At 38.3% G+C, this 24,460-nt stretch overlaps 1 protein-coding gene across 17 annotated transcripts in view; it reads right to left on the bottom strand.

Moving 5' to 3' along the window:
* Window positions 1-2,519: 2,519 nt before the first annotated feature.
* FYTTD1 (forty-two-three domain containing 1) overlaps window positions 2,520-24,460 on the bottom strand; it is a 38,885-nt gene continuing 16,944 nt past the window's right edge. For 7 of the 17 annotated variants that reach the window (XM_084990896.1, XM_084990897.1, XM_084990898.1 and 4 more), the window contains 6 exons: window positions 21,065-21,177; window positions 17,992-18,088; window positions 17,527-17,588; window positions 15,421-15,495; window positions 8,896-9,022; window positions 2,520-6,366 (listed from right to left, as the gene is read on the bottom strand). In XM_084990896.1, coding sequence (XP_084847022.1) covers window positions 6,268-6,366; window positions 8,896-9,022; window positions 15,421-15,495; window positions 17,527-17,588; window positions 17,992-18,088; window positions 21,065-21,177 — 573 coding nt within the window. In that variant the 3' untranslated portion in view covers window positions 2,520-6,267. Of the gene's footprint in view, window positions 6,367-8,895; window positions 9,023-15,420; window positions 16,243-16,843; window positions 17,589-17,991; window positions 18,089-21,064; window positions 21,178-24,460 lie in introns of all 17 variants that reach the window. The other 10 variants (XM_005670139.4, XM_084990894.1, XM_084990900.1 and 7 more) reach the window with 6 other exon arrangements.

Here is a 24,460-nt window from a genome sequence, read left to right as displayed (position 1 = left end):
GCCTAATAGGGGTGGTGGGGATTAACCACCAGAATTCAGTGAAATGCAGTCATAGATGAGGTTTTGAATCAAATCTCAAGGATTCTGATGTGAGGTATGCTGGAAGGTACATCAGCATCAACACATCCAGGTGTGATTTCTAATGGTACATGCGGAGAACATCACCACAGGCCATAAGGATCATGTCAAAGAGCAAAAGAAAATAAGGTTGGAGAGAGCCCGTCCATCATTCATGGTGCAACTCTTCAATGAAACCTTAATTAGTACTTGTCCAACTCCTAAATGCAAGGGATTGCAAAAAAGGTGGTTTTTTTTTTTTTTTTTTTTTTTGTCTTTTTCTAAGGCCGCACCTGTGGCATATGGAGGTTCCCAGGCTAGGGATGTGATTGGAGCTGTAGCCACTGGCCTACACCAGAGCCACATCAACGCAGGATCTGAGCCATGTCTGCAACCTACACCACAGTTCATGGGAACGCCAGATCCTTAACCCACTGAGAGAGGACAGGGATGGAACCTACAACCTCATGGTTCCTAGTTGGATTCGTTAGCCACTCAGTCACTATAAGAATCCCTGTAAAAAAGTTTAATCTCAGTACCAAAGCTGATCAGTAATGGTTGCTCAGATCAGTAATGGTGGTTCTGTGAACTTTTTTTTTTTGGCCGCAGTGGGGCACATGGAAGATTCCAGGCTAAGGATCAAACCCACACCACAGATCCTTAACCTACTGAGCCACAGGGAACTCCTAGCCAAGTAGATTTTAAGGCCCTTAATATGTTAAACTCTACAATTACCTTCCATATCCTACAGTTGAATATATCAATAGTTGTTTTTTGTGGTTTTTTGCCTTGCCTGTGACATACAGAAGTTCCTGGGCCAGGGATAGAACCCCTGCCACGGCAGTGACCCAAGCCACTGCAGTGACAATGCCAGATCCTTAACCTACTGCACCACAGAAGTCCAACCTTAAGCCACTGCACCAAAAGAAGTCCATCTTACTTTAAATATAGTAAGAATGAGTGGGAAGAAGCAGAGATGGAAGATGGGTTATGTCCTAATACAACAGAGGTTATGTTCTAATACAGAAAGTTAGGAGGAAGAAAAAAAAACAATTTTTCAGAGTTCCTGTCGTGGCTCAGTGGTTAATGAACCCAACTAGTATCCAAGAGGATGCAGGTTCAATCCCTGGCCTCGCTCAGTGGGTTAAGGATCCCCCATTGCCATAAACTATGGTGTAGACCGCAGATGCAGCTAGGATCCCGAGTTGCTGTGGCTATGGTGTAAGCTGGGAACCTCCACATACCATGGGTGCAGCCCTAAAAAGACAAAACAAAACAAAACAAAACAAAAACTACAATTTTTGAGAACAGGGTGTTAATGAAAGCAAAATATCTGTAGATGTTTAAGTCTGCAGATATTTGAAGGCCAAAACAAAAGCCTGTGGATATAGGAAAAATGAAGGTGTTATACATATGCTACTACATGAGAACAAGTCCTATGTAAAGAAGGGCTGGAAGAAAAAATGATAGGTCAAGGTGTTAAATTTGAGACTTCTAAGGATCTATAGTTTCACCTACATAGTCAAGGTAGAATATGAGGGAATTCTCATATTACTCCCTCAGTCTTCTCCATAAAGCAAAAGATCATTGACAAGAATGAGGGGGTAGGAAATGGAGTCATTGTAGGAAGCTGACCAAAGAGACTAGTGATTAAGAGAAGTAATGAGAAACAGTTGCAAAAGGGCTGTGAGCACAAGGGCAAGGGATCTACAACTCATTCTACTGCTGCTCCGTGTGGTCTGGAAGCAGGAGATGGAAAAATTGGCAATGTGAGTTACTGAATGTTAGGAATTAATATAACTTCCCTGCTTCTTTCTGTGTATTTTACAGGCTGAAAGTTTACTCACTGAATACTAGGGGCAAAAGTTTCACTGTCTCCAACTCTGTATTTCATATTATGTAGAAAGGAAGTCCTTATCCTACTTCTACTCATTAGAAATATACTAATGAGTATATGTGGGTATAATGGTCACTCCTTTAAGATTCCACTTTATAATATCAAAAGCAAGTAGGATTAAGATCTTGGCCAATCCCATTCTCTTCAAATAAAAAGAAAGCATAGAATTGGTTTGTTACATTCAATAAATGTTTTGGTCCTTCCCTCTTTAATAAGAAGCACTAATAATTGACTTTTTTTTCTTTGCTCTTTAGGGCCACACCTGTGGCATACTGAAGTTCCCAGGCTAGGGGTCGAATCAGAGCCACAGCTGCCAGCAACGTGGGATCTGAGCTGTGTCTGCAACCTACACCACAGCTCACAGCAACACCAGATCCTCAACCCACTGAGCAAGGTCAGGGATCGAACCCGCATCCTCATGGATACTAGTCAGGTTCGTCCCACTGAGCCACAACAGGAACTCCATAATTGACTTTTTAAAGCTTTAGACAAAGAAATTTAGACCATATGATTTTTCTTCTCAGAGGTAAAAGGAAATAGAAATTAAACACACACACTAGGGAAATAGTTTCTTATTCATCTTTAAAGATCAGTAAAACATTTGAATATATTGATAAAAAGTAATTTCAGTTTTAGAATATCACATTTGTTTTTATCAAGCTTTTTGTTGAACAGACTTCAGAAAGTAAACTATAATGGCAGGGGAAAAAAGAGACATTAAAAGTCACCAATTTATAAACAATCCTTAAATCCCTATTAATCGTCCACAATAGTGTGAAATTCTTGTTGCAAACGCTTGGGGTTTATTGGTTATCATTTTTTAAAATGTGCCTAACTCCAAACTGATCTATGAAAAAAGAACTCGATTTTAAAGAAAGCTTAAATCACATGCTTCATTGTTTTTTTACAGTGGCAAAACACAAATAATCATGTAAGTCTGATGAAATTTCAAAGATGAGAAATGAAGAAATCATTTTCTGCCCTAATACTACCTGCACTCTGAATGTATGATATTCATTCTCCGTAGTACACAGTTATTTCTTCTCTCTTATCTCCATACAGTAATGTAGATATATGTCAGAATAAAAATTGCCTGACACTGGGTGTGTTGTGTGAATTATAAAGCTATTGACACCAAATTTGATATACATATCTATTACAACAAAAAATAACCACTGGGCAGTAAAGTCTTTAAGTTTGTTCGTACTTGGAAGCATTTTATGATTTGTTTATAGATAAAATTGTAGTAAGGTTTATGTCTACTTAAAAAAATGCATAATGTTTGATTAGGAACAATGGCCTTTTCCAAGAGGTCTACCTAACTGGAATACCCAAAGTGATAAAATCTCACAATAATCACTGACAATGTATATTCACCTCCTATCCTACAAATGCTAATACACAGCTACTACATCTTAAATACCTGACAAGCCACACATTTCACTACTTTCTTTGGGTGTTCGATTCACAGGAACAGTTTATTATGAACTGAGTACTAAAAGATCTAAGCTTTAGGTATGACCCTACCATACAAAAGTCTTGAAAAGCTGGGTCTCAGTGAACCAAGAGGTAAAAGAACAGAAGTGGATGATCTCTAAAAGCTCATTCAGCCTAATATTCCTCATTCTGAGTAAATTAAATTCTCTATTTTAACTCCTCCTGGCTACTTCCTGTTGGAGCTATGAAGGAAATGGTCCAGAGGCAGTTAGTGGGATGTCAACAGACTGAACTGGTTTACCAATTTAATTCGTAGGTAGCTTTTCAAACCCTAAAAACTATAGTCATTACAAAGTTGTGTAATACACAATAATCTAAAAAACACAATTCAATCCTTGCAGCTAAGAATAAACCACGTGAGACCTGTAATATTTTATTTGTTAAAAATGAACAGCTTCAGAATAGATCTAAATGTAACTTTTCCAAAAAACACCAAAAAAGTACAGTGTAAAGCATCTCCTCATTAAATACAAACTTTCATTTTGTGATGCACTGCATCAATGTTTTGTATACACCTTGATGCAAAGGGAAATTTAAGTTGCATCCTATTTAAAAAAAAAAAAGTTTAAGAACTAAAAAAGGATGACTACAACCAACCACATTCCAAGAAAGGAAAATTTTCCTGCAAAAAAAGCATATTCTTTTGTTTATATACAACATTTTAGCACTCAAGAATTTTAATTTGGTTGTAACAAAAGCAAGATTTTTATAGTTAAAAAGAAAATGAAATTACAGATGCATGAAGAGCAAAATTTTAATATACCAAAGACACTTCGTTTGATGCATTTAATATCAATATTTGGGGCAATTTTTAAGATTTTTCCCAGAAAAAGGCATTATTAATAGCTCTATATAATATTTAAAATAATAAGAAAATGAAAACACCTTTATACCATTTTTTTACAATCTGTTCTAAAGGCAGCAAACTCACGCTCAGTTGTTTTTTTATCAGTAAATTCTAAACCAGTCTAAAATGTATTGTTCATGGATCGAATCTAAGTATTCACACTTGCAAAACTGTTTTGCAATGAGTCCTTGGCCTACGGAGAGACCAGAGTTTATTTTCAAATTGTATGACTGGCTTTCAATAATCCCTTATCAGTAGACTTACAAGCAAAATACCAGATATTAAGGATCAGATTTGGTTCTTTGGTATAAGCATGAAACTGTTATTGATAGCTTTCCGTGGCTAGCATAAACCAAGTAATTCAAGAAGCATGAGAGACAATAATGAAAGCCTAGTATACACTGCAAGGCAGACAGAAGCCATAACTTAATATTTTGTGTGTGTGTGTGTGTTTTAACAGAGAAAATCAACACTAATAATACACTGTAGGGAAACTAATACCCACTTAGAGGTTTTAACATTATAGAAAACCAAAAAATTAAGCTTCAAAATGACGAAAATTGTAAACTTTAGTTTGAATATTTTGCTGCATTTTGGCATTATACCATAACTTAATAGTTTACAACCATCTGAGGATTTTTAGCACTAGCTTGGCACAACAAACTCCTCCTATCCCTCCAGAGTGTACAGTGAAAAGCTCTTTTCTTACCATGCCTGAACTTTATACAAGAAATCAGAAGCAAAGGTACAAAACAAGGTTAAACATTACTATAATGATTTTACATTTACCTTGTGACATATATGAATATATATATTTTTTTTATTTTTAGTGCTGTATACTGTTTAAGTTTGCAAACTTAAAAGCTTTTAAAATGTAACTTTTTGAACAAGAAATCTAGGGCTTTATGACTAATTTTACTATCAAAATATCTAAGGGACTCAATCCACTTTAATAATTATTCTAAAAATCATTTGAAGAATTCTTTGTGACACTAGACTCAAGACTACGCTAAATCTTGGAGTTCTCTTGCAGTGCCACAGGTTAAGTATCAGGCATTGCCACTGCAGCAGCTCAGGTCACTGTGGTGCCGGTTCAATCACTGGCTTGGGAACTTCCATATGCCATGGGAGCAGAGGGTGGGGGAACCTATACTAAATTCAAACAGTAGGCCTATGGCCTAGGTTTTAAAGTTTTTCATCTCAGTTGTCTTCCACCTGCTACTTCCTCTCATGCGTTGTCCATGTATTAAACAAAATATCAGATTTTTACACTAGACCTTCCTCCTCCAAGGCTCTATCAGATAACTTTGTAAACACCCATTCATAGCCTTTAACATTTTAACTGAGACTAATGCCTAGAGTCACATTTCCTGTTAAAAGTTCAGCATTAAAGATTTAAAACTCTGGAGGAATAACCTAACATTATGCGTGAAATGAGCCAAGTTCCAAATATTCCCATAAATCTCAAACCCCCAAACTGAACTCTGGTAATTTTTAAAATATCCTTAATGAAGAAAAGTTAACTGCACTTATTAATTACATTAATGCTATTAAAGGGTAAGTGAGAGCAACAAAAGGACCTACTCATACTTCTCAAGACCAAAATTTACCATGGCAAAGTGTAAAAAATGGGCAAAGGTGATGAGATCCTAAATACCACTATCATAAAAATAATTAATTTCTGTCTTTCTGCCTTCTTTCTGCTGCATAAGGAACCGAAGAAGTCAAACAGAGAATTGTTCTGTCTGGGTCAACCATGAAGTCTTTAAGAACATATAGGTATATTCCCTGTTATTCTTCCAGGGCATTATTTATACATATTTTAAAAAAAACAACTTCAAAAATAAAAATAAGAGTTATTTTAGCCTTGTGAATATTTTGAAATAAAGTTTCTTGAATTTCTGTGATGAACTCTGAGAAATTCGACTTTTAAAAGAGTCATCACTCAAAGGTCCCTTTGACATGGGATCTATCCCACAGTTACAAAGCGGCTTCCTCCTTTGTTGAAAGTGAGAGTGGCTCTTTGTTCCTTCAGGATCCCAAATCGTTCATTCAAAGTCATCCCTGTCTAGAGAAAATAAAACAAAACAAAAATTAACAACTTGACTATAAACCACATTTGCTTTGCAACAATAACGTGAATCATAATGGTAATTCATAGTAACAACAGCTAACATTTTCTGAATATTTAGGTGTATGAACTTATTTAATTCTAACAAAAAGCATACAAAAGAGATAAATTTAGTGAAGGTTAGAGAAGTTAACTTGCCTACTTGCAGCTCTAGAAACTAACTCAGAATCCTTATCTCCTAATCACTATGTCTATATTATATACTACTTAAAGCATATATACGATAATGCTTATAAGTCATATACCCAAAGATTTTTCCATCTGAATTATTTTTAGGCTCTGAAAACACTGCCACCAACTCTAGTGATGTCTCTGATAAAAGTGTAGACTTGTGAATATTTTGAAACAAATTTTCTTGAATTTCTCTGAGTTCATATCAGAAATTTAAATCAAATTCAAATCAAAATCAGATTTTTATTAATAACAGAAAAGGCATGTGAATTATACCTTACCATTTCTGAAAAGAAAGTAACAAGTGACAAAGTAAGATGGAAATAAGCAAAGTAAATTTGGTCAAACTCCTGTCCATTCCCTTACCTTCAATTCAATGGATTCTTGTATCAATGGACATACACAAAACATGTGACAAAATGCAACACTCATTCGTGATAAAAATTCTCAGCATATTACAAATAGAAGGGGACCTCTTCAATCTGATAAAAATAATCTACTAAAAACAACCTACTGCTAACATCATACTTAATGGTGAAAAATTTAATGCTTTCTCCTCAAGCTTGGGAACAAGGCAAGCATACCTGCTTCTTAACACAGTAGTGAAGGTCCAAGCCATTTAATAAAGAAGAAAAAGGAAAGGTTTAAAGATTGGAAAGAAACTTGGAGAATGATATGAATAGTCACCAAGGAAACCCTAAGTAATCTACAAAATTACTGGAGTTCCCATCGTGGCACAGCAGAAACGAATTCGACTAGGAACCATGAGGTTACCAGTTCGATCCCCGGCCTTGCTCAGTGGGTTAAGGATCCAGTGTGCCGTGAGCTGTGGTTTACGTTACAGATGCGGCTCGGATCTGGCGTTGCTATGGCTGTGGTGTAGGCTGGCAGCTGTAGCTCCGATTAGACCCCTAGCCTGGGAACGTCCACATGCTGCTGGTGCAGCCCTAAAAAGCTAAAAAAAAAAAAAAAAAAATCTACAAAATTACTAAAAGTATTAAATGAATTTTAGCAAATTACCAGATAGAAGGTCGATACAAAAACTGCCAAAACCATGGTGAAATACATCACATCACCTGCATCTGAATGAATATAACCATATGACAGACAATAATGTTGGCAAGGACATGGAGAAAGTTTAGAACCCTCATAAATGTTGGTAAGAATGGTACTGCAGCCACTTCTTTGGAAAACAATCTGGTGCTTCCTCAAAGGTTAAACAGAGTTAAAACACAACCTAGCAATTCATTTTTGGGTATTTACGAAGGAGAAATAAATCATACGCTTACACAAAATCATGAATGTATGTGTTTTTGTGTGAGCATATGTACATAAATGTTCAGAGGAACATTATTTACAATACCCAAAGAATGGAAACAACCCAAATGATCATCAATTGATAAGTAAATAAAATATGGTATATCCATACAATAGAACATTATTCAGCAATAAAAAAAATGAAATAATTATACACACTATAGATAAACCATGAAAAAAGTATGTTAAGTGAAAGAAGCCCATCACAAAAGTTCACATATTACATGATCCCATTCACGTGAAATGTCCAAAAGAGGCAAATCCAGGAGTTCCCATCATGGTGCAACAGAAACAAATACGATTAAGAACCATGAGGTTCCACGTTTGATCCTTGGCCTCACTCAGTGAGTTAGTGATCTGGCATTGCCGTGAGCTGTGGTGTAGGTCATAGACACAGTTTGGATCTGGCGTTGCTGTGGCTCTGGGATAGGCTGGCGGCTACAGCTCCGATTAAACCCCTAGCATGGGAACGTCCATATGACATGGGAGCGGCTCTAGAAAGACAGGAAAAAAAAAAAAAAAAAAAAAAAGGCAAATCCAGAGACAAAATATGAGATACACCAGTGGTGTCCTAGGCTTGAAGAGTTAGGACACTCTACTTAATTCATTATACAACATTCGTTTTGTTAATTAAAATATTTTATGGAGTTCCCGTCGTGGCGCAGTGGTTAACAAATCCGACTAGGAACCATGAGGTTGTGGGTTCAGTCCCTGCCCTTGCTCAGTGGGTTAACGATCTGGCGTTGCCGTGAGCTGTGGTGTAGGTTGCAGATGTGGCTCGGATCCCACGTTGCTGTGGCTTTGGCGTAGGCTGGCAGCTACAGCTCCGATTCGACCCCTAGCCTGGGAACCTCCATATGCCGCGGGAGCGGCCCAAGAAATAGCAATAAATAAATAAATAAATAAATTAAAAAATAAATAAAATAAAATAAAGTATTTTGAGTGACTGGCCCAGAGAAAGACAGAGAGAAAATTTACCTGTTTTCCAACACTATTTATGTCAAATTGCAGGGGGACGCCTTTAGGAACTTTCTTTACATCAGATTGCTCCCGTTTTGTCAAGAATGAGGGTACAGCAGTACGAGTTAGTCGTGGTTTCTGAGTTCTATCAGAAAAAAATTAAAATTAAGTGAGACCAACTTAATCAAAAGAAGAATAAATCACTTGATACTTAAGATTTCTTGACTTGTATACATACATGTTCAAACATATCAGGTCTACTTTATTTATATGTATATTTAAAAAAAAACAACCCAACCTGATTCTTTTTATTTTTGGAGGTATAATTTACAATACTGTATCAGTTCCAGGTGTACAGCATAGTGATTGAGTATTTTTACAGATTACATTCCATTACAGGTTGTTACAAGAGGTATAATTCCCTGTGCTATACATTAAACCCTGCTGCTTATCTATTTTATATATGGTAATTGCTATCTGTTAATCTCATACAACTAATCTGTCCTTTCCCCCTTCTCTTTTTTATAAGCAGGTTTGTTTTTGTATCTCTGAGTCTATTCCTGCTTTGTATATCTATTCATTTGCATTATTTTTCAGATTCCATGTGTAAGTGATATCATAGAGTTACTCTGTCTTCCTCTGACTTATTTCACTAAGCATTCTCTATGTCCATCCATGTTCCTGCAAATGACAGTTTGAGTCTTTCTTACAGCTGAGTAATGTTCCATTGTGTGTGTGCAATACCATACCGCTTTTTTTTTTTTTTTTTTTTTTGTCTTTTTGCCTTTTCTGGGGCTGCTCCTGCGGCAAATGGAGGTTCCCAGGCTAGGGGTCAAATCAGAGCTGTAGCCGCCGGCCTACGCCAGAGACACAGCAACGCGGGATCTGAGCCGCATCTGCAACCCACACCACAGTTCATGGCAACGCTGGATCCTTAACCCACTGAGCGAGACCAGGGATCGAACCCACAACCTCATGGTTCCTAGTCGGATTCGTTAACCACTTCGTACCACATCTTCTTTACCATTTCTTTGTTGATGAACACTTAGGTTGCTTCCATGTCTTTACCATTGCACACTGTTCACACTGCTATGAACACTACAGTGTTTCGTTTTTTTCTGGATATATATCCAGGAGTGGAATTGTAGGATCATATGGTAGCTCTATTTTAAGTTTTTGAAGGAACCTCTACACTATTTTCCATAGTGGCTGCACTAATTTGCATTCCCACCAACAGTGTACAAGGGTACCCTTTTTTCCACATCATCTCCAACACTTGTTATTTGTAGACACTTTTATGATAGCCATTCTGACAGGTGTGAGGTGATACCTCACTATGGTTTTGATTTTTATTTCTCTAACAATTTGTGGCACCGAGCATCTTTTCATGTGTCTGTTAGCCATCTGTATGTCTTCATTGGAATAATGTCTATTCAGGTCTTTTGCCCACTTTTTTGCTTGGAGTTTATTTTTTTAATATTGAATTGTATGAGCTGTCCGTATATTCTGGATATTAATTCCTTGTTGGTCTCATCACTTGCAATATTTTCTTGTACTCTACAGGATGGCTTTTCATTTTGTTTATGGTTTCCTTTGCTGTGTAAAAGCATTTAAATTTACTTAGATCCAATTTATTTACTTTTGCTTTTATTTATTTTGCCTTGGGAGGGGACTGATCAAGAAAATACTACTATGGGGAGTTACTGTCATTGTTCAGTGGTTAGCAAATCTGACTAGGAACCACAAGGTTGCAGGTTTGATACCTGGCCTTGCTCAGTGGGTTGAGGATCCAGCATTGCCGTGACCTGTGGTGCAGGTCGCAGATGTGGCTCAGACCCCGAGTTGCAGTGGCTGTGGCATAGGCCAGTGGCTACAGCTCCGATTCGACCCCTAGCCTGGGAACCTCCATTTGCCGTGGGTGCAGCCCTAGAAAAGGCAAAAAGACAAAAAAACAAAACAAAACAAAAAAAAACACTGTTACGATTTATGTCAGAGATTTTCATCTCTGTTCTCTTCTAGGAGTTTTATGGTTTCATGTCTTACCTTTAAGTCTTTAAACTGTTGGGAGTTCCCGCTGTGGTGCAGCGGAAACAAATCCAACTAGTAACCATGAGGATACAGGTCCCATTCCTGGCCTCGCTCAGTGGGTTAAGGATCTGGCGTTGCCTTAAACTGTGGTATAAATTCAGCTCAGATCCCGAGTTGCTATGGCTGTGGTGTAGGCTGGGCAGCTGTAGCTATTACTTGACCCCTAGCCTGGGAACTTCCATATGCCTCAGGAGTGGCCCTAAAAAATAAATAAATAAATAAGTCGTTTTGAGTTTAGTTTTGTATATGGTGTGAAGGAAAGTTATAATTTCAGTTTTACATGTGGCTGTTTTCCCTGCGCCTCTTGTTTTTGTTTTGTTTTGTTTTTTGCTTTTTAGGGCCACATCTGCAGCATATGCAAGTTTCCAGGTTAGGGGTTCAATCAGAGCTACAGCTGCAAGCCTATGTCACAGCCACAACAATGCAGGATCCAAGCGGCATCTGTGACTTACACCACAGCTAGCAGCAACGCTGGATTCCTGACCCACTGAGCAAGGGCAGGGATTGAAACCACATCCTCATGGATACTACTCCGATTAATTTCCGCTGTGCCACAATAGGAACTTCCCTTTCACCACTTGTAGAAAAGATTTTTTCTCCATTGTATACCCTTGCCTCCTTTGTTGTAGATTAATTGACCATAAGTATATGGCTTTATTTCTAAGCTCTCTATTCCATTAATCTGTGTCTGTTCTTGTGCCAGTATCATACTGTTTTAATTTCCACAGCTTTGTACTATAGTCTGGTAGGGTCAGACCTTTAGCTTTGTTCTTTATTCTCAGAATTGCTTTGATAACTTGAGGTCTTTAGTAGGTCCACGTAAAATAAATTTTAAGATTATCTGTTCTAGTTCTGTGGAAAATGTCCCTGTTTTTTTTTTTTTGGCTGCACCCAAGGCAAATGGAACTTCCCAGGCCAGGGATCGAGCCTGCACCACAGCAGTGACCTAAGCCACTGCAGTGGCAATGTTTCATCCTCAATCTGTTGCACCACAAGAGAACTCCTTTCCTAGGTATTTTGATACAGACTGCATTAAATCTGTAGATTGCTTTGGGTAATATGACCATTTTAACAACATTAATTCTTTCATTCCAAGAGCACAGGATTGTCTTTCCATTTCTTTGAATCATCTTAAATTTCCTTCATCAGTGTTTTATGGTTTTCAGCATATAGGTCTTTTTTTTTTTTTTTTTTTTTTTTTTTTTTTGCTTTTTAGGGCCACACCCACAGAACATGGAGGTTCCAGGGCTAGGGGTCAAAGCGGAGCTAGAGCTGCTGACCTATGCCACGGTCACAGCAACACAGGATATGAGCCGCATCTTTGACCTACACCCCAGCTCAGGGCAACACCAGAGCCTTAACCTACTGCGAGAGGCCAGGGATCAATCCCACAAGCTCATGGTTCCTAGTCAGATTCATTTCCATTGCACCATGACGGGAACTCCTGAAAGTTTTTTTTATTTTTTTTAATGATTTTTATTTTTTTCCATTATAGCTGGTTTACAGTGTTCTGTCAATTTTCTACTCTACAGCAAGGTGACCCAGTCACACATACATACATACATTCTTTTTTCTCACATTATCATGCTCTATCATAAGTGACGAGATATGGTTCCTAGTGCTATACAGCAGGATCTCATTGCTTATCCATTCCAAAGGCACTACGTTTGCCTTTAATAACCCCAAATTCCCAGTCCATCCCACTCTCTCCACCTCCCTCTTGGCAACCACAAGTCTGTTCTCCAAGTCCATGATTTTTCTGTGGTTCATTTGTGCCATATATTGATTCCAGATATAAGTGATATCATATGGTATTTGTCTTTCTCTTTCTGACTTACTTCACTTCGTATGAGAGTCTCTAGTTCCATCCATGTTGCTGCAAATGGCATTATTTCATTCTTTTTTATGGCTGAGTAGTATTCCATCATACATATATCACATCTTCCTAATCTAATTATCTGTCGGCAGACATTTAGATTGTTTCCATGTCTTGGCTATTGTGAATAGTGCTGCAATGAACATACGGGTGCATGTGGCTTTTTCAAGGAAAGTTTTTTCCTGACGTGTGCCCAAGACTGGGATTGCTGGGGTCATATGGTAGTTCTATATTTAGTTTTCTAAGGTACACCCATAGTGTTTTCCATAGTGGTTGTACCAACTTACACTCCCACCAACAGTGTAGGAGGGTTCCTTTTTCTCCACAACCTCTGCAGCATTTGTCATTTGTGGACTCATTAATGATGGCCATTCTGACTGGTGTGAGGTGGTACCTCATGGTAGTTTTGATTTGCATTTCTCTAATAATCAGTGATGTTGGGCATTTTTTCATGTGCTTGTTGGCCATCTGTATATCTTCTTTGGAGAAATGTCTATTCAGGTCTTTTGCCCATTTTTCCATTGGGTTGTTGGCTTTTTTGCTGTTGAGTTGTATAAGATGCTTGTATATTTTAGAGATTAAGTCCTCATCAGCTGCATTGTTTAAAACTATTTTCTCAATTCCGTAAGTTGTCTTTTTGGGGTTTTTTTTGGTCTTTTTTTGCTATTTCTTGGGCTGCTTCCGCAGCATATGGAGATTCCCAGGCTAGGGGTCTAATCGGAGCAACGCGGGATCCGAGCCGCGTCTGCAACCTACACCACAGCTCATGGCAACGCCAGATCGTTAACCCACTGAGCAAGGGCAGGGACGGAACCCACAACCTCATGGTTCCTAGTCGGATTCGTTAACCACTGCACCACGACGGGAACTCCTTTTTGGGGTTTTTTTATGGTTTCTTGCTGTGCAAAAGCTTGTCAGTTTGATTAGGTCCCACTGTTTTGTTTTGTTTTGTTTTAATTTAACACTTTATTTCTTTTAAAAATATGTTCATCATGACTCACAGAATTGATTTCATAGCCTACTACTGGGCTACACACTAATGTGAAAAACATCAACACAAAGACACTTTCTTTTGTTGTGTTAGAAGCTTAAGTGCATCTGCTTGATGATCAAAGAAACTAAGTCAATCTGCTAGACTACTGGCTGGTATAGGACTTTAAGTTTTAAGTATATAACTTAAATATTCGGAGTTCCCGTCGTGGCGGAGTGGTTAACGAATCCGACTAGGAACCATGAGGTTGCGGGTTCAGTCCCTGCGCTTGCTCAGTGGGTTAACGATCCGGCGTTGCCGTGAGCTGTGGTGTAGGCTGCAGACGCGGCTCGGATCCCATGTTGCTGTAGCTCTGGCGTAGGCCGGCGGCTACAGCTCCGATTCGACCCCTAGCCTGGGAACCTCCATATGCCGTGGGAGCGGCCCAAGAAATAGCAAAAAGACAAAAAAAAAAAAAAACTTAGATATTCATTGGTGATACTTTTTAATGGGCAAATGGTCTAGTGAGGATCCAATGAGGTTTTCCAGGGCTGGCTCAATTATCTGGGTGAATTTGATGATACGGTTTTATTTATTATTGATTGATTGGCCGCCCCAGGGATCAGACTGGAGCCACAGTTGCGACCTAAGCCGTAGCTGTGGCAAGACCAGATCCTAATTCATTGCGGTTGGCCAGGGATCAAACCTGAACCCCATTGTTCCCAAGATGCCACTGACCCCATTGCAACACAGAAGGAACTCTTAATGATATAGTTTTAGAAACTTCTCTCTCTCTCTTTTTTTTTTTTTTTTTTTTTTTTGTCTTTTTAGGGCCACACCACAGCACATGGAAGTTTCCAGGCTAGGTGTGCAATCAGAGTGGTAGTTGCCAGCCTCTGCCCCAGGCCACAGCAATACCAGATTCTAGCCACATCTGCAATCTACACTGCAGCTCACGGCAATCCACTGAGCAAGGCCAGGGAATCAAACCTATATCCTCATGGATATTAGCTGGGTTTGTTACCACTGAGCCACGACAGGAAATCCATTTTAGAACTTTCTTGAAATGTATCCTTGACCTCCAGCCCAGTGCTGTAGGTCTCAAATCTCGCCCATCAAATCAGGGTTCAGCAAGCCCCACACTTCCCCAGGCAACATCATTTCTAGTTTCAACTTAGAAACTTTATAATTCAAAAAATATAATGGAACAGTTAACTAAATTAAGGTCATCTAAGATAAAACAATACAATGTGAAGTCTTTAAAAAGAAGGTAGATCTGTATGTAATGAAAAGTAAAGAAGTCCAAAACATATCTGGGGGGGAGAGGGGAAAAGATACAAGTATCTACAGTATTATCTCATTTATGATTACACACAACAACTAGATGTACATATTATGTCATTGGGGCACCAAGTTTTTAAAATAAATATTTAAACTTGTTAAAAGTGGTTATTCTAGAGGAAATCAAGGGTGCTTTGACTTTTAATTTTATAGTATTTCCATTTTATACCACAAGTTACTACCTTTATCTTTGTCTCAGTTTATCCTAACTTGGACATCATACTCTGAGCAAGAGAGATCATAATTTTTGCAAAATAAAAAGACTTACACAGGGCACTGCACTGCTCCTGGATTGTCAATGGATACAGTCAAAATTCCTCCATTTGTGGTAGAAGTCCGCCATCTAGTTTCAAAAATCCGAAAACTTCATTCAAATGAAAGTTTATAAAACCTATAGTGTATTCCCCATGAAAATATACATTTTAAAGTAGCCATCATGTGTTCTTAGTTTTTAGGAAATACAGCTATCTGGGCCCCCACCATGAAGGTATGTATAATCAGTATCTTGGGTATAGGAGCTGAACACCTAAATTTATTAAGTATTCTTCAATGTAACAAATATATATGTACATTAAAAAAAATCAAATAATACACAAAGGCTTCTAAGAAAAAACAACAGACCTTTACCCCACTAATTCTCCTCCCTCCTGTTCCCCAGTGGCAGCACTTTTAACTGTTCCTGGTTTGTTTGCTTACTAGTTACCTCAATTTTACTAAACAAGATGCTTATGTAATAATGTCTTGCTATAAGGATTTAGTTTATAACACTATCCTCTAGTTTCTCTTCCTACCTCTAAACATTTTGATGACTGTATCACTATTTTATTTCCAAGTATATCTTGACATCATCTCCTACCAACTCTATATAAAGGATAGTAGTATTTCTAATTCTTTCTTTTCAACTCTTCTCCTACTTTGTTACCCCCCTGCCCTTTTTTTTTTTTTTTGCTTTTTAGGGCCACATCCATGGCACATGGAGGTTCCCAGGCTAGGGGTCAAACCGGAGCTACAGCTTCTGGCCTGTACCACAGTTACAGCCTTGTGGGATCTGAGCCATGTCTGCAACCTACACCATAGCTCACAGCAATGCCTGATCCTTAACCCATTGGGAGAGGCCAGGAATGGAACCTGCCTCCTCATGGATGCTAGTCAGATTCATTAACCGCTGAGTCACGGGGGGAACTCCTGTACTTCCCACTTTTTATCAGCTCTACTTTTGTATTTATGTTGCTCAAAATCTAGAATTTACATTACATTGTTAACCAAATTTAGTATTTTGTGTTTTGTTCTACAGGTTGATTCTCAAAGTTCAAAACAAATAAACAGCATTTACATTATTCAAATTATGTAAATGTTGAAAAAAAGAAAAATGAAAATGGAAAAAGAGAAGAGAAAAAAATGTTTACTGCAGAAGCAAAGAGGCCATGACTATCATTTCCTTCCTTTTGGTTTCCAACGCCTAGGCTCCTATGCAAAAGAATACTGCCAGTATCAGGAATTCCCGTCGTGGCTCAGTGGCAATGAATCCGACCAGTATCCATGAGGACGCAGGTTCGATCTCCAGTCTTGCTCAGTGGGTTAAGGCTTCAGCATTGCCGTGAGCTATGGTGTAGGTTGCAGATGCAGCTCGGATCCCGAGTTGCTGTATCTACGATGCAGGCCAGCAACTGTTGCTCCAATTTGACCCTAGCCTGGCAACTTCCATATGCCTCCGATGTGACCCTGAAAAGACAAAGAAAGAAAAAGAAAAATACTGCCGGGATCAAGTTCAAATATTTGCCTTCCTAATTGCTCAAAATTATGCCCATTTTAGATGGCAACATATATGAACCATGATCATGTTTTGTACGCTGTTTTCCCAGAGGTAGCCATTTTAAATGATTTAATTTCAAACCTGATTATATTGATGGAATGTTACAACTTATACTTCAGCAATGCAATTCCAACAAACAAAAATATATTCCTTAAAAAAAAACTTTCACAGGGTAAGGAGAAAAAGAGAATGAGAAAAAACATCCCATTGTTTTAAAATTTTATAAATTTTCTAAAAGCTCTACTGGATTTTCTTCTATTTATTCTCTGAACTGGTTCATTTGTATGAAGGTAATCATAAAAAATAAAGAGCTATTTCATTAAAATGGAGTAAACAGAAAATAAAAAATTAAAATTTAGGGTAATGTATCTGTTGTTAAAATCTATAAAATTGACATGTGAAAACGCAAAAGGCTTTCGGGGAAAAAAACAAAAACAAAATAGTATTTATTTTATTTCAGGCTCAATGGTTAATTAACTTTGGCTCTCATTTAATTTATTTTGGGTCACTAGTATTTTGGGAGTTTTGAAATGACATCTTGAAAAGCAAATTGAAACTTACTGACGAGTTCTCTTTGCTACTACATCGTCTAGCAGTTGTTCTGTGTTCAACTGGGCCTGAACCTGAAGGGAAAAAAAAAGCAGTAGATCCCACAGAAAGCAGAGGATTTGAATCCAAAGAGCTATCCTGCACTGTAACTTTATAACCCACAGTGGTGTGTGTATGAATACATCACAGAGCATGTGCCTATTCTGATAACACTTCTTTGTTAGGGTTTCTGTACCAGGACAAGTAGCAAAAACAGGTTTATTCCTAAATAACGTGTTAAATTCTTACAAGACATCACCATTGAGAACAACAAAAGAGAAAACTGGGGGGAAAAAAAAATAATTAATCTAATGTCATGTTCTCCATATCCTAAACCCAAACTCTACTTCAACCATGGGCCATGTCTATGATTGAGGATTACTAAAGGCAGATGTTCAGGATCCTTAAATGAAAATAACAGCAAAGGTTTTTTTATACCTTCAGGCCTCTTCTGAAAAGAAAAGTTGCCTGACGAGTATCTTTCTGATGACTTAATTTATTTCCACTCCTGGTAAAATTGGCTGGAATGTTATTTCTGCAACAAAAACACATGTATCATAAATATTCTGGGCCACCTAACGATTTTCAAATATCTTGGGAAAATAAGCAAAAATAGTTAAATTCACAGGCTGAAAATCTGAGATATACTAAACACACAGACCCTGAATTATATCCTTGTTTACATGAAGCTATTGAGATTTGACTTACAAATATCTCTAACATTATATGACAAAAATATTGTAAGAATAACATTTTTATGCTATTACCTAATTTTGGTAAAAGACAAATGTAAAGATTTATTTAAAAAAGTAGTACAAAGATGGAGTTCCTGTCATGGCACAGTGGTTAATGAATCCGACTAGGAACTGTGAGGTTGCGGGTTCGATCCCTGGTCTTGCTCAGTGGGTTAAGGATCTGGTGTTGCCGTGAGCTGTGGCGTGGCTTGCAGATGAGGCTCGGATCTCACGTTGCTGTGGCTCTGGTGTAGGCCGGTGGCTACAGCTCCGATTAGACCCCTAGCCTGGGAATCTCCATATGCCGAGGAGGCAGCCCTAGAAAAGGCAAAAAGACAAAAAAAAAAAAAAATTTAGTACAAAGAAAATCACACCTTAGGCATATTATGGTCAAACAGCTAAAAACAAAAAATAAAGAAAAAATCTTGAAATATAGTATGTTCTCCAATTTTCTCTCCTTCACTCAGAAACTTTCATGTATTAATCTAAGTCACACAGAAACTTGTACTCTTCCACTCTTTGCTTTTTCCTACGTAGAACAGTGTAACCTTAATTATGTTTTACTTGACTTTCACCAATTTCTTTCTAGTTTCTATAGAAAGTTGGTAAGATACAAGAAAACAAATTTTCATATTTATCTACTTTTTTATTTTTTTAGGGCCATACCCACAGTACATGGAAGTTCCCAGGCGAGGGGTTGAATGGGAGCTACAGCTGCTCACCTACATCACAGCAACTCCAGATGCAAGCTGCGTCTGTGACCTACACCGCAGCTCAAGGCAATGCCTGATCCTTCCCTAACCCACTGCAAAGGCCAGGGATCAAATTGGAGTCTTCATGGGTCCTAGTCAGATTTGTTACCGCTGAGCCACAACAGGAACTCCTACTTATTTATATTTATTTAAAAAAATGTTTAACAGGTCACCTAAGCTTATTTCCAATCTTATAAAGGCTCAAATGCAAATTTCCCTAGCCAGCCCAATTAACATGGCTCATGTAATGGACAAGTTCTTATTTGAGCAGCTTCCTTTCTCCAAAAAGTACCCCCAAATGGATCCCCACAATTAAACCCGCAATTAAAGCCATTCCATTTATAAAAAAACTTCATTTTGGGGTTTTTTTGTTTTGAATTATCTTCTATAAGAGATGAATAATTGGCACTTGAAACTGAAATAATAAGAAAACTTCACAGTTTGTCAATTTCTGTCTACTTTATCCTTACAGAGAAAAGAATGCCATTAACAAAAGGTCACAATTTTAAAGTTTTGTTATACCTTTCAATTTAATATAAAAATAATTCTAGGAGTTCCCGTCGTGGCGCAGTGGTTAACGAATCCGACTAGGAACCATGAGGTTGTGGGTTCGGTCCCTGCCCTTGCTCAGTGGGTTAACGATCCGGTGTTGCCGTGAGCTGTGGTGTAGGTTGCAGACGCGGCTCGGATCCCGCGTTGCTGTGGCTCTGGCGTAGGCCCGTGGCTATAGCTCCGATTAGACCCCTAGCCTGGGAACCTCCATATGCCGCGGGAGCAGCCCAAGAAATAGCTAAAAAAGACCAAAAAAATTTAAAAAATAAAAAATAAAAAATAATTCTAGCTTAAGAAGTTCCCGTCGTGGCTCAGTGGTTAACAAATCTGACTAGGAACAATGAGGTTTTGGTTCGATCCCTGGCCTCGCTCAGTGGGTTAAGGATCTGGTGTTGCTGTGAGCTTCCGTGTAGGTCACAGAGGCGGCTTGGATCCCGCGTTGCTGTGGCTCTGGCATAGGCCGGTGGCTACAGCTCCAATTAGACCCCTAGCCTGGGAACCTCCATACACCGTGGGTGCAGCCCTAGAAAAGGCAAAAAGACAATAATAACAATAACAATAATAACAATAATTCTAGCTTAAGAAGCATTCATGCATAATTCTTTCAGTTTGCTTTTCCCACAAATAACATACAATGTTTTTTTGTTTTTTTGTTTTTTCCGATTTATAGGGCCACACTCTTGGCATATGGAGGTTTCCAGGCTAGGGGTCAATTGGAGCTGTAGCCACTGGCCTACGCCACAGCCACAGCAACTTGGGATCTGAGCCGTGTCTGTAACCTACACCACAGCTCACGGCAACACCGGATCCTTAACCCACTGAGCGAGGCCAGGGATCGAACTCGAAACCTCATGGTTTCTAGTTGGCTTCATTAACCACTGACCCACGTCGGGAACTCCTAACATACACTGTTCTATTAAGAGCCACTGAGGTAACAAACTTACCTTTCAGAATTCTCAGTTTTGAATAATTCTGGCTCAGCTGTTTTTACCAAAACAATCACCTTTCACAATTTTACTCTGTATGTCAAGAGAGTTAAAGAAATAGAGTGATGCCTTTTTTTCCCTTTTTTCAACTTTAAGATGTATTCTTTTTTTTTGTTTTTAGCTGCACCTGCAGCATGTGAAAGTTAATGGGCCATGGACTGTAAATGCACCAAAGCAGTGACCCAAGCCACAGCAGTGACAATACCTATTCCTTAACCCACTGAAACACCAGGGAATTCCCGGAGTGTTGATTTTTTTTAAGTTTATAATTAGTTCAATTCATCAATAACAAGGAGTCTAAGATATAAGGAAGCTATACTGAATGGTTCCATACTGCATGATCAGACAGACATCCCAAATATTTGTCTTGAAAATGACTCGATAACTAACTACAAGCATCACTGCAAATACATTCCTTAGAATTCTCAGTCTAAGAAGTCCATCTTTATTTATGAAGGATAACACTGTTTTATATTTGAGTACTTACTTTCTATTTAACTGGTTAGGTCGCTTGAGAACTGCAACTGGTTTTCTCTGCACTTCATTTTGTCTCAGGAGGTTGGCCTTCCTTTTCAATGCTGGAAAATATCGTTCTATATTCTTTGAGAAGGCAAGAAATTATGTTAATTAGATTGCTTTGTGCTCTATGCCCTACTACAATAAACATTTCAGAGGAAGAATGGACAGGGACTGACCACTGCTTAGATGTACAGGTTACTGAGACAGAGAAACTAAAACAAATAGTTCCAGTGTAAGTGACTCAAAAGATGACCACATTATAAACACGTGCAACAACAACAAAAAACAGTTCAAACAGAAAAATGAATTTCTTTTACTTTGGGTATGTTCAGTTTGGGCACTGTGGGGGATGCACATGACTCTGGAGCACAAGCTCAGAAAGCCAGATGCAAATTAAGGAACTGTTTATGTGAGTAAGATTTTTCATATTAAGTAAAGGGATAAGAGAGCCAAGTTCCAAAACAAATGTATGAGGAGGAAAAAAAGGAGGCTGTGATAGCAAAGAAGCCTGAGTTGACATGATTACAGAGAAAATTAGGAATTAAGAAAACTCAACGTCATAGAAAATAAGCACATGAAAAGTCCATTTTTCTCCCTCCATTTATATAAATTCAACCCATCATTAAAACCTAATTCAGGTTTCCTTATTTTCCATTAAGTCTTTTCAAAACTCTGGCAATATGGACTGTGTCTTTTAATTCATATGGATTCCTTTATATTTTCAGAATATAAGAAACACCCCATAAATACCGATCCTGTTGCACCACAGTGGAAATGCCAAAATTTTTTAATTGCTAGAAAATGATCTGTTTCACAAGTACCAAATTCGAGCCTGTTCAGACATTAATCTATATACAAATTAGGGTTCTTAATCAGTAAATTTCAAACCATACTTTTTCCAAACTCATTCAAATTTTGAATAAATGTATTTTACCATTCAGTTATACTTAGTATTCTATAATTTAACTTCCATCTTTTTTCTTTTGTCCACACCCTTGGCATATGAAAATTCCTGGGCCATGGATCAAATCTGAGCCTCAGTTGCCACACCACTAGACCCTTAATCTGCTGAGCCACAGAAGGAACTCCGTAAGACATTCAATTTTCACAAATTTTTTTTTGTCTTTTTAGGGCCGTGCCCACGGCATATGGAGGTTCCCAGGCTAGGGGCTGAATCGGAACTACAGCCACTGCCCTATGCCACAGCCACAGCAACAGGGGAGTCGAGCTTCGTCTGGGGCCTATGCCACGGCTCACAGCAACAGTGGATCCTTAACCCACTGAAAGAGGCCAGGGATTGAACCTGCATCCTCATGGATACCAGTCAGATTCATTTGCACTGAGCCACAACGGGAATCCCCAAATTTTCAGTATATTTATTTACCTATTTATTTTTACTTTATAGGGCTGCATGTGCAGCACATGGAGGTTCCCAGGCTAGGGGCTGAATTGGAACTGCAGCCACCGTGGCCTACACCACAGCCACAACAATGCCAGATCCGAGCCACATCTGCAACCTACACCACAGCTCATGGCAACACTGCATCCTTAATCCACTGAGTGAGGCCAGGGATCAAACCCGAAACCTCATGGTTCTTAGTCGTATTTGTTTCTGCTGTGCCATGACAGGAATTCCTTTTCACTATTTTTAAACAACTCAAATGACTACCACATGTGGTAACTTAAATTTTTACTGGAGGTAGTTCTGTGATAAAAGTTTTAGAGAACAGCTGCTGCTGATAGCAGAACTGAAAAGTTAAGGGGTAATGACAGTTGTCTAACCAATCAACCAAGCAACAGTTGTGTTTAAGATAACTTGAAGAAATGAATATCCTGAATTTTTTCTTACAAATATATTACTTCCATAATCAGAGAAACAAAAAGGATTAAAAAAAAATAGAAGGGTGAAACATTAAATTCTTTGGTGGCTCAGACTTACTAAACATAAGTTAAAGAAAAACCATTTGTGAAACTATTTTAAGTAATACTTTACTTATTAGCCAATTCAAAAATTACTCATTGAAATGTAAACAAAAATTCAGCTAAGGTTTGAAAAGCAGTTAACTTCTGGTGGGTAAACAACTGTAACTGTAATTAAAAATCTCAACAAGGAAACAAGTACCCACCCAAGGGAAATGAAAACCTGTATCCATACAGACTTACAGATGATGTTCACAGCAACACTATACACAATACCCAAAAAGTAGGGACAACCAAAACATCCACCAAATGGTGAATGGATAAACAAAATATACCATATCCATATAAAATAATATTATCCAGTAGTAAAAAAAGAGATGAAGTACTGGAATTCCCATTGTGGCTCAGCGGAAATGAACTTGACTAGTATCCATGAGGATGTGTGTTCAATCCCTAGCCTTGCTCAATGGGTTAAGGATCCAGCACTGCTGTGAACTGTGGTGTAGGTCACAGACGCAGCTCGGATCCCACATTACTGTGGCTGTGGCACAGGCCAGCAGCTGTAGCTCCAATTTGACTCCTAGCCTAGGAACTTCCATATTCCCTAAAAATAAAAAAATAAAAAAAACTTTATTGATAAAAAATGCTAATCATCATCTGAGCCTCTGGTGACTTGTAATCTTCTCGCAATAATTAAAGATAACTGATCACAGAAAGTTCTCATTATGCCTCAGCCCTAGCGAGCACAACTAGTACCCATGAGGATGTAGGTTTGATCCCTGGTCCCGCTCAGTGGGTTAAGGATCTTGCATTGCTGTGAGCTGTGGTGTAGGTCACAGACGAGGCCTGGATCCCAAGTAGCTGTGGCCATGACTGTGGCCAGCAGCTGTAGCCTTGATTCAACCCATAGCCGGGGAACTTCCATATGCCACAGGAAGGAAGCCCTAAAAAAGCAAAAAAATAAAAATAAAAATCACTGACCACAGATCATGATAACAAATATAATGATGAAAAAATTTGAAATATTGCTAGAATTACCAAAATGCACATACACACAAAGTGAGAAAATGTTGTTGGAAAAACGACATCAACAGACTTGCTCAATGTAGGATGGGCATAAACCTTCAATTTGGAAAAAACACTGTATCTGTGAAGCACAATAAATCGAAGTGCAGTAAAACAAGGTATGCCTGTACATGAAATGTGCAGAAAAGGCAAATTTATAGAAAATCTACAGCAGGCAGATTAGTGGTTACCTAGTGGCAGATGATGGAGTAATGACTATGTGAATGGATGTGAGATTTTCTTTTTTAGAGTGCTGGAAAAGTTCTAAAATTAATTATTTCAATGACTGTTAAACTCTGATGATTTTTTAAAATTCACTGAATTGTACACTTAAATTTTATAGTATAAAGTATGACCTGTTAAAACACATACACATACA

This window comes from Sus scrofa, chromosome 13, assembly GCF_054392235.1.
Source record: "Sus scrofa isolate SSC_HxYL_T2T_F1_AM1 chromosome 13, Sscrofa_HxYL_maternal_Yorkshire_Landrace_v2.0, whole genome shotgun sequence".
Classification (NCBI taxonomy): Eukaryota; Metazoa; Chordata; class Mammalia; order Artiodactyla; family Suidae; genus Sus; species Sus scrofa.
This window is presented reverse-complemented; position numbering and strand designations above follow the sequence as displayed.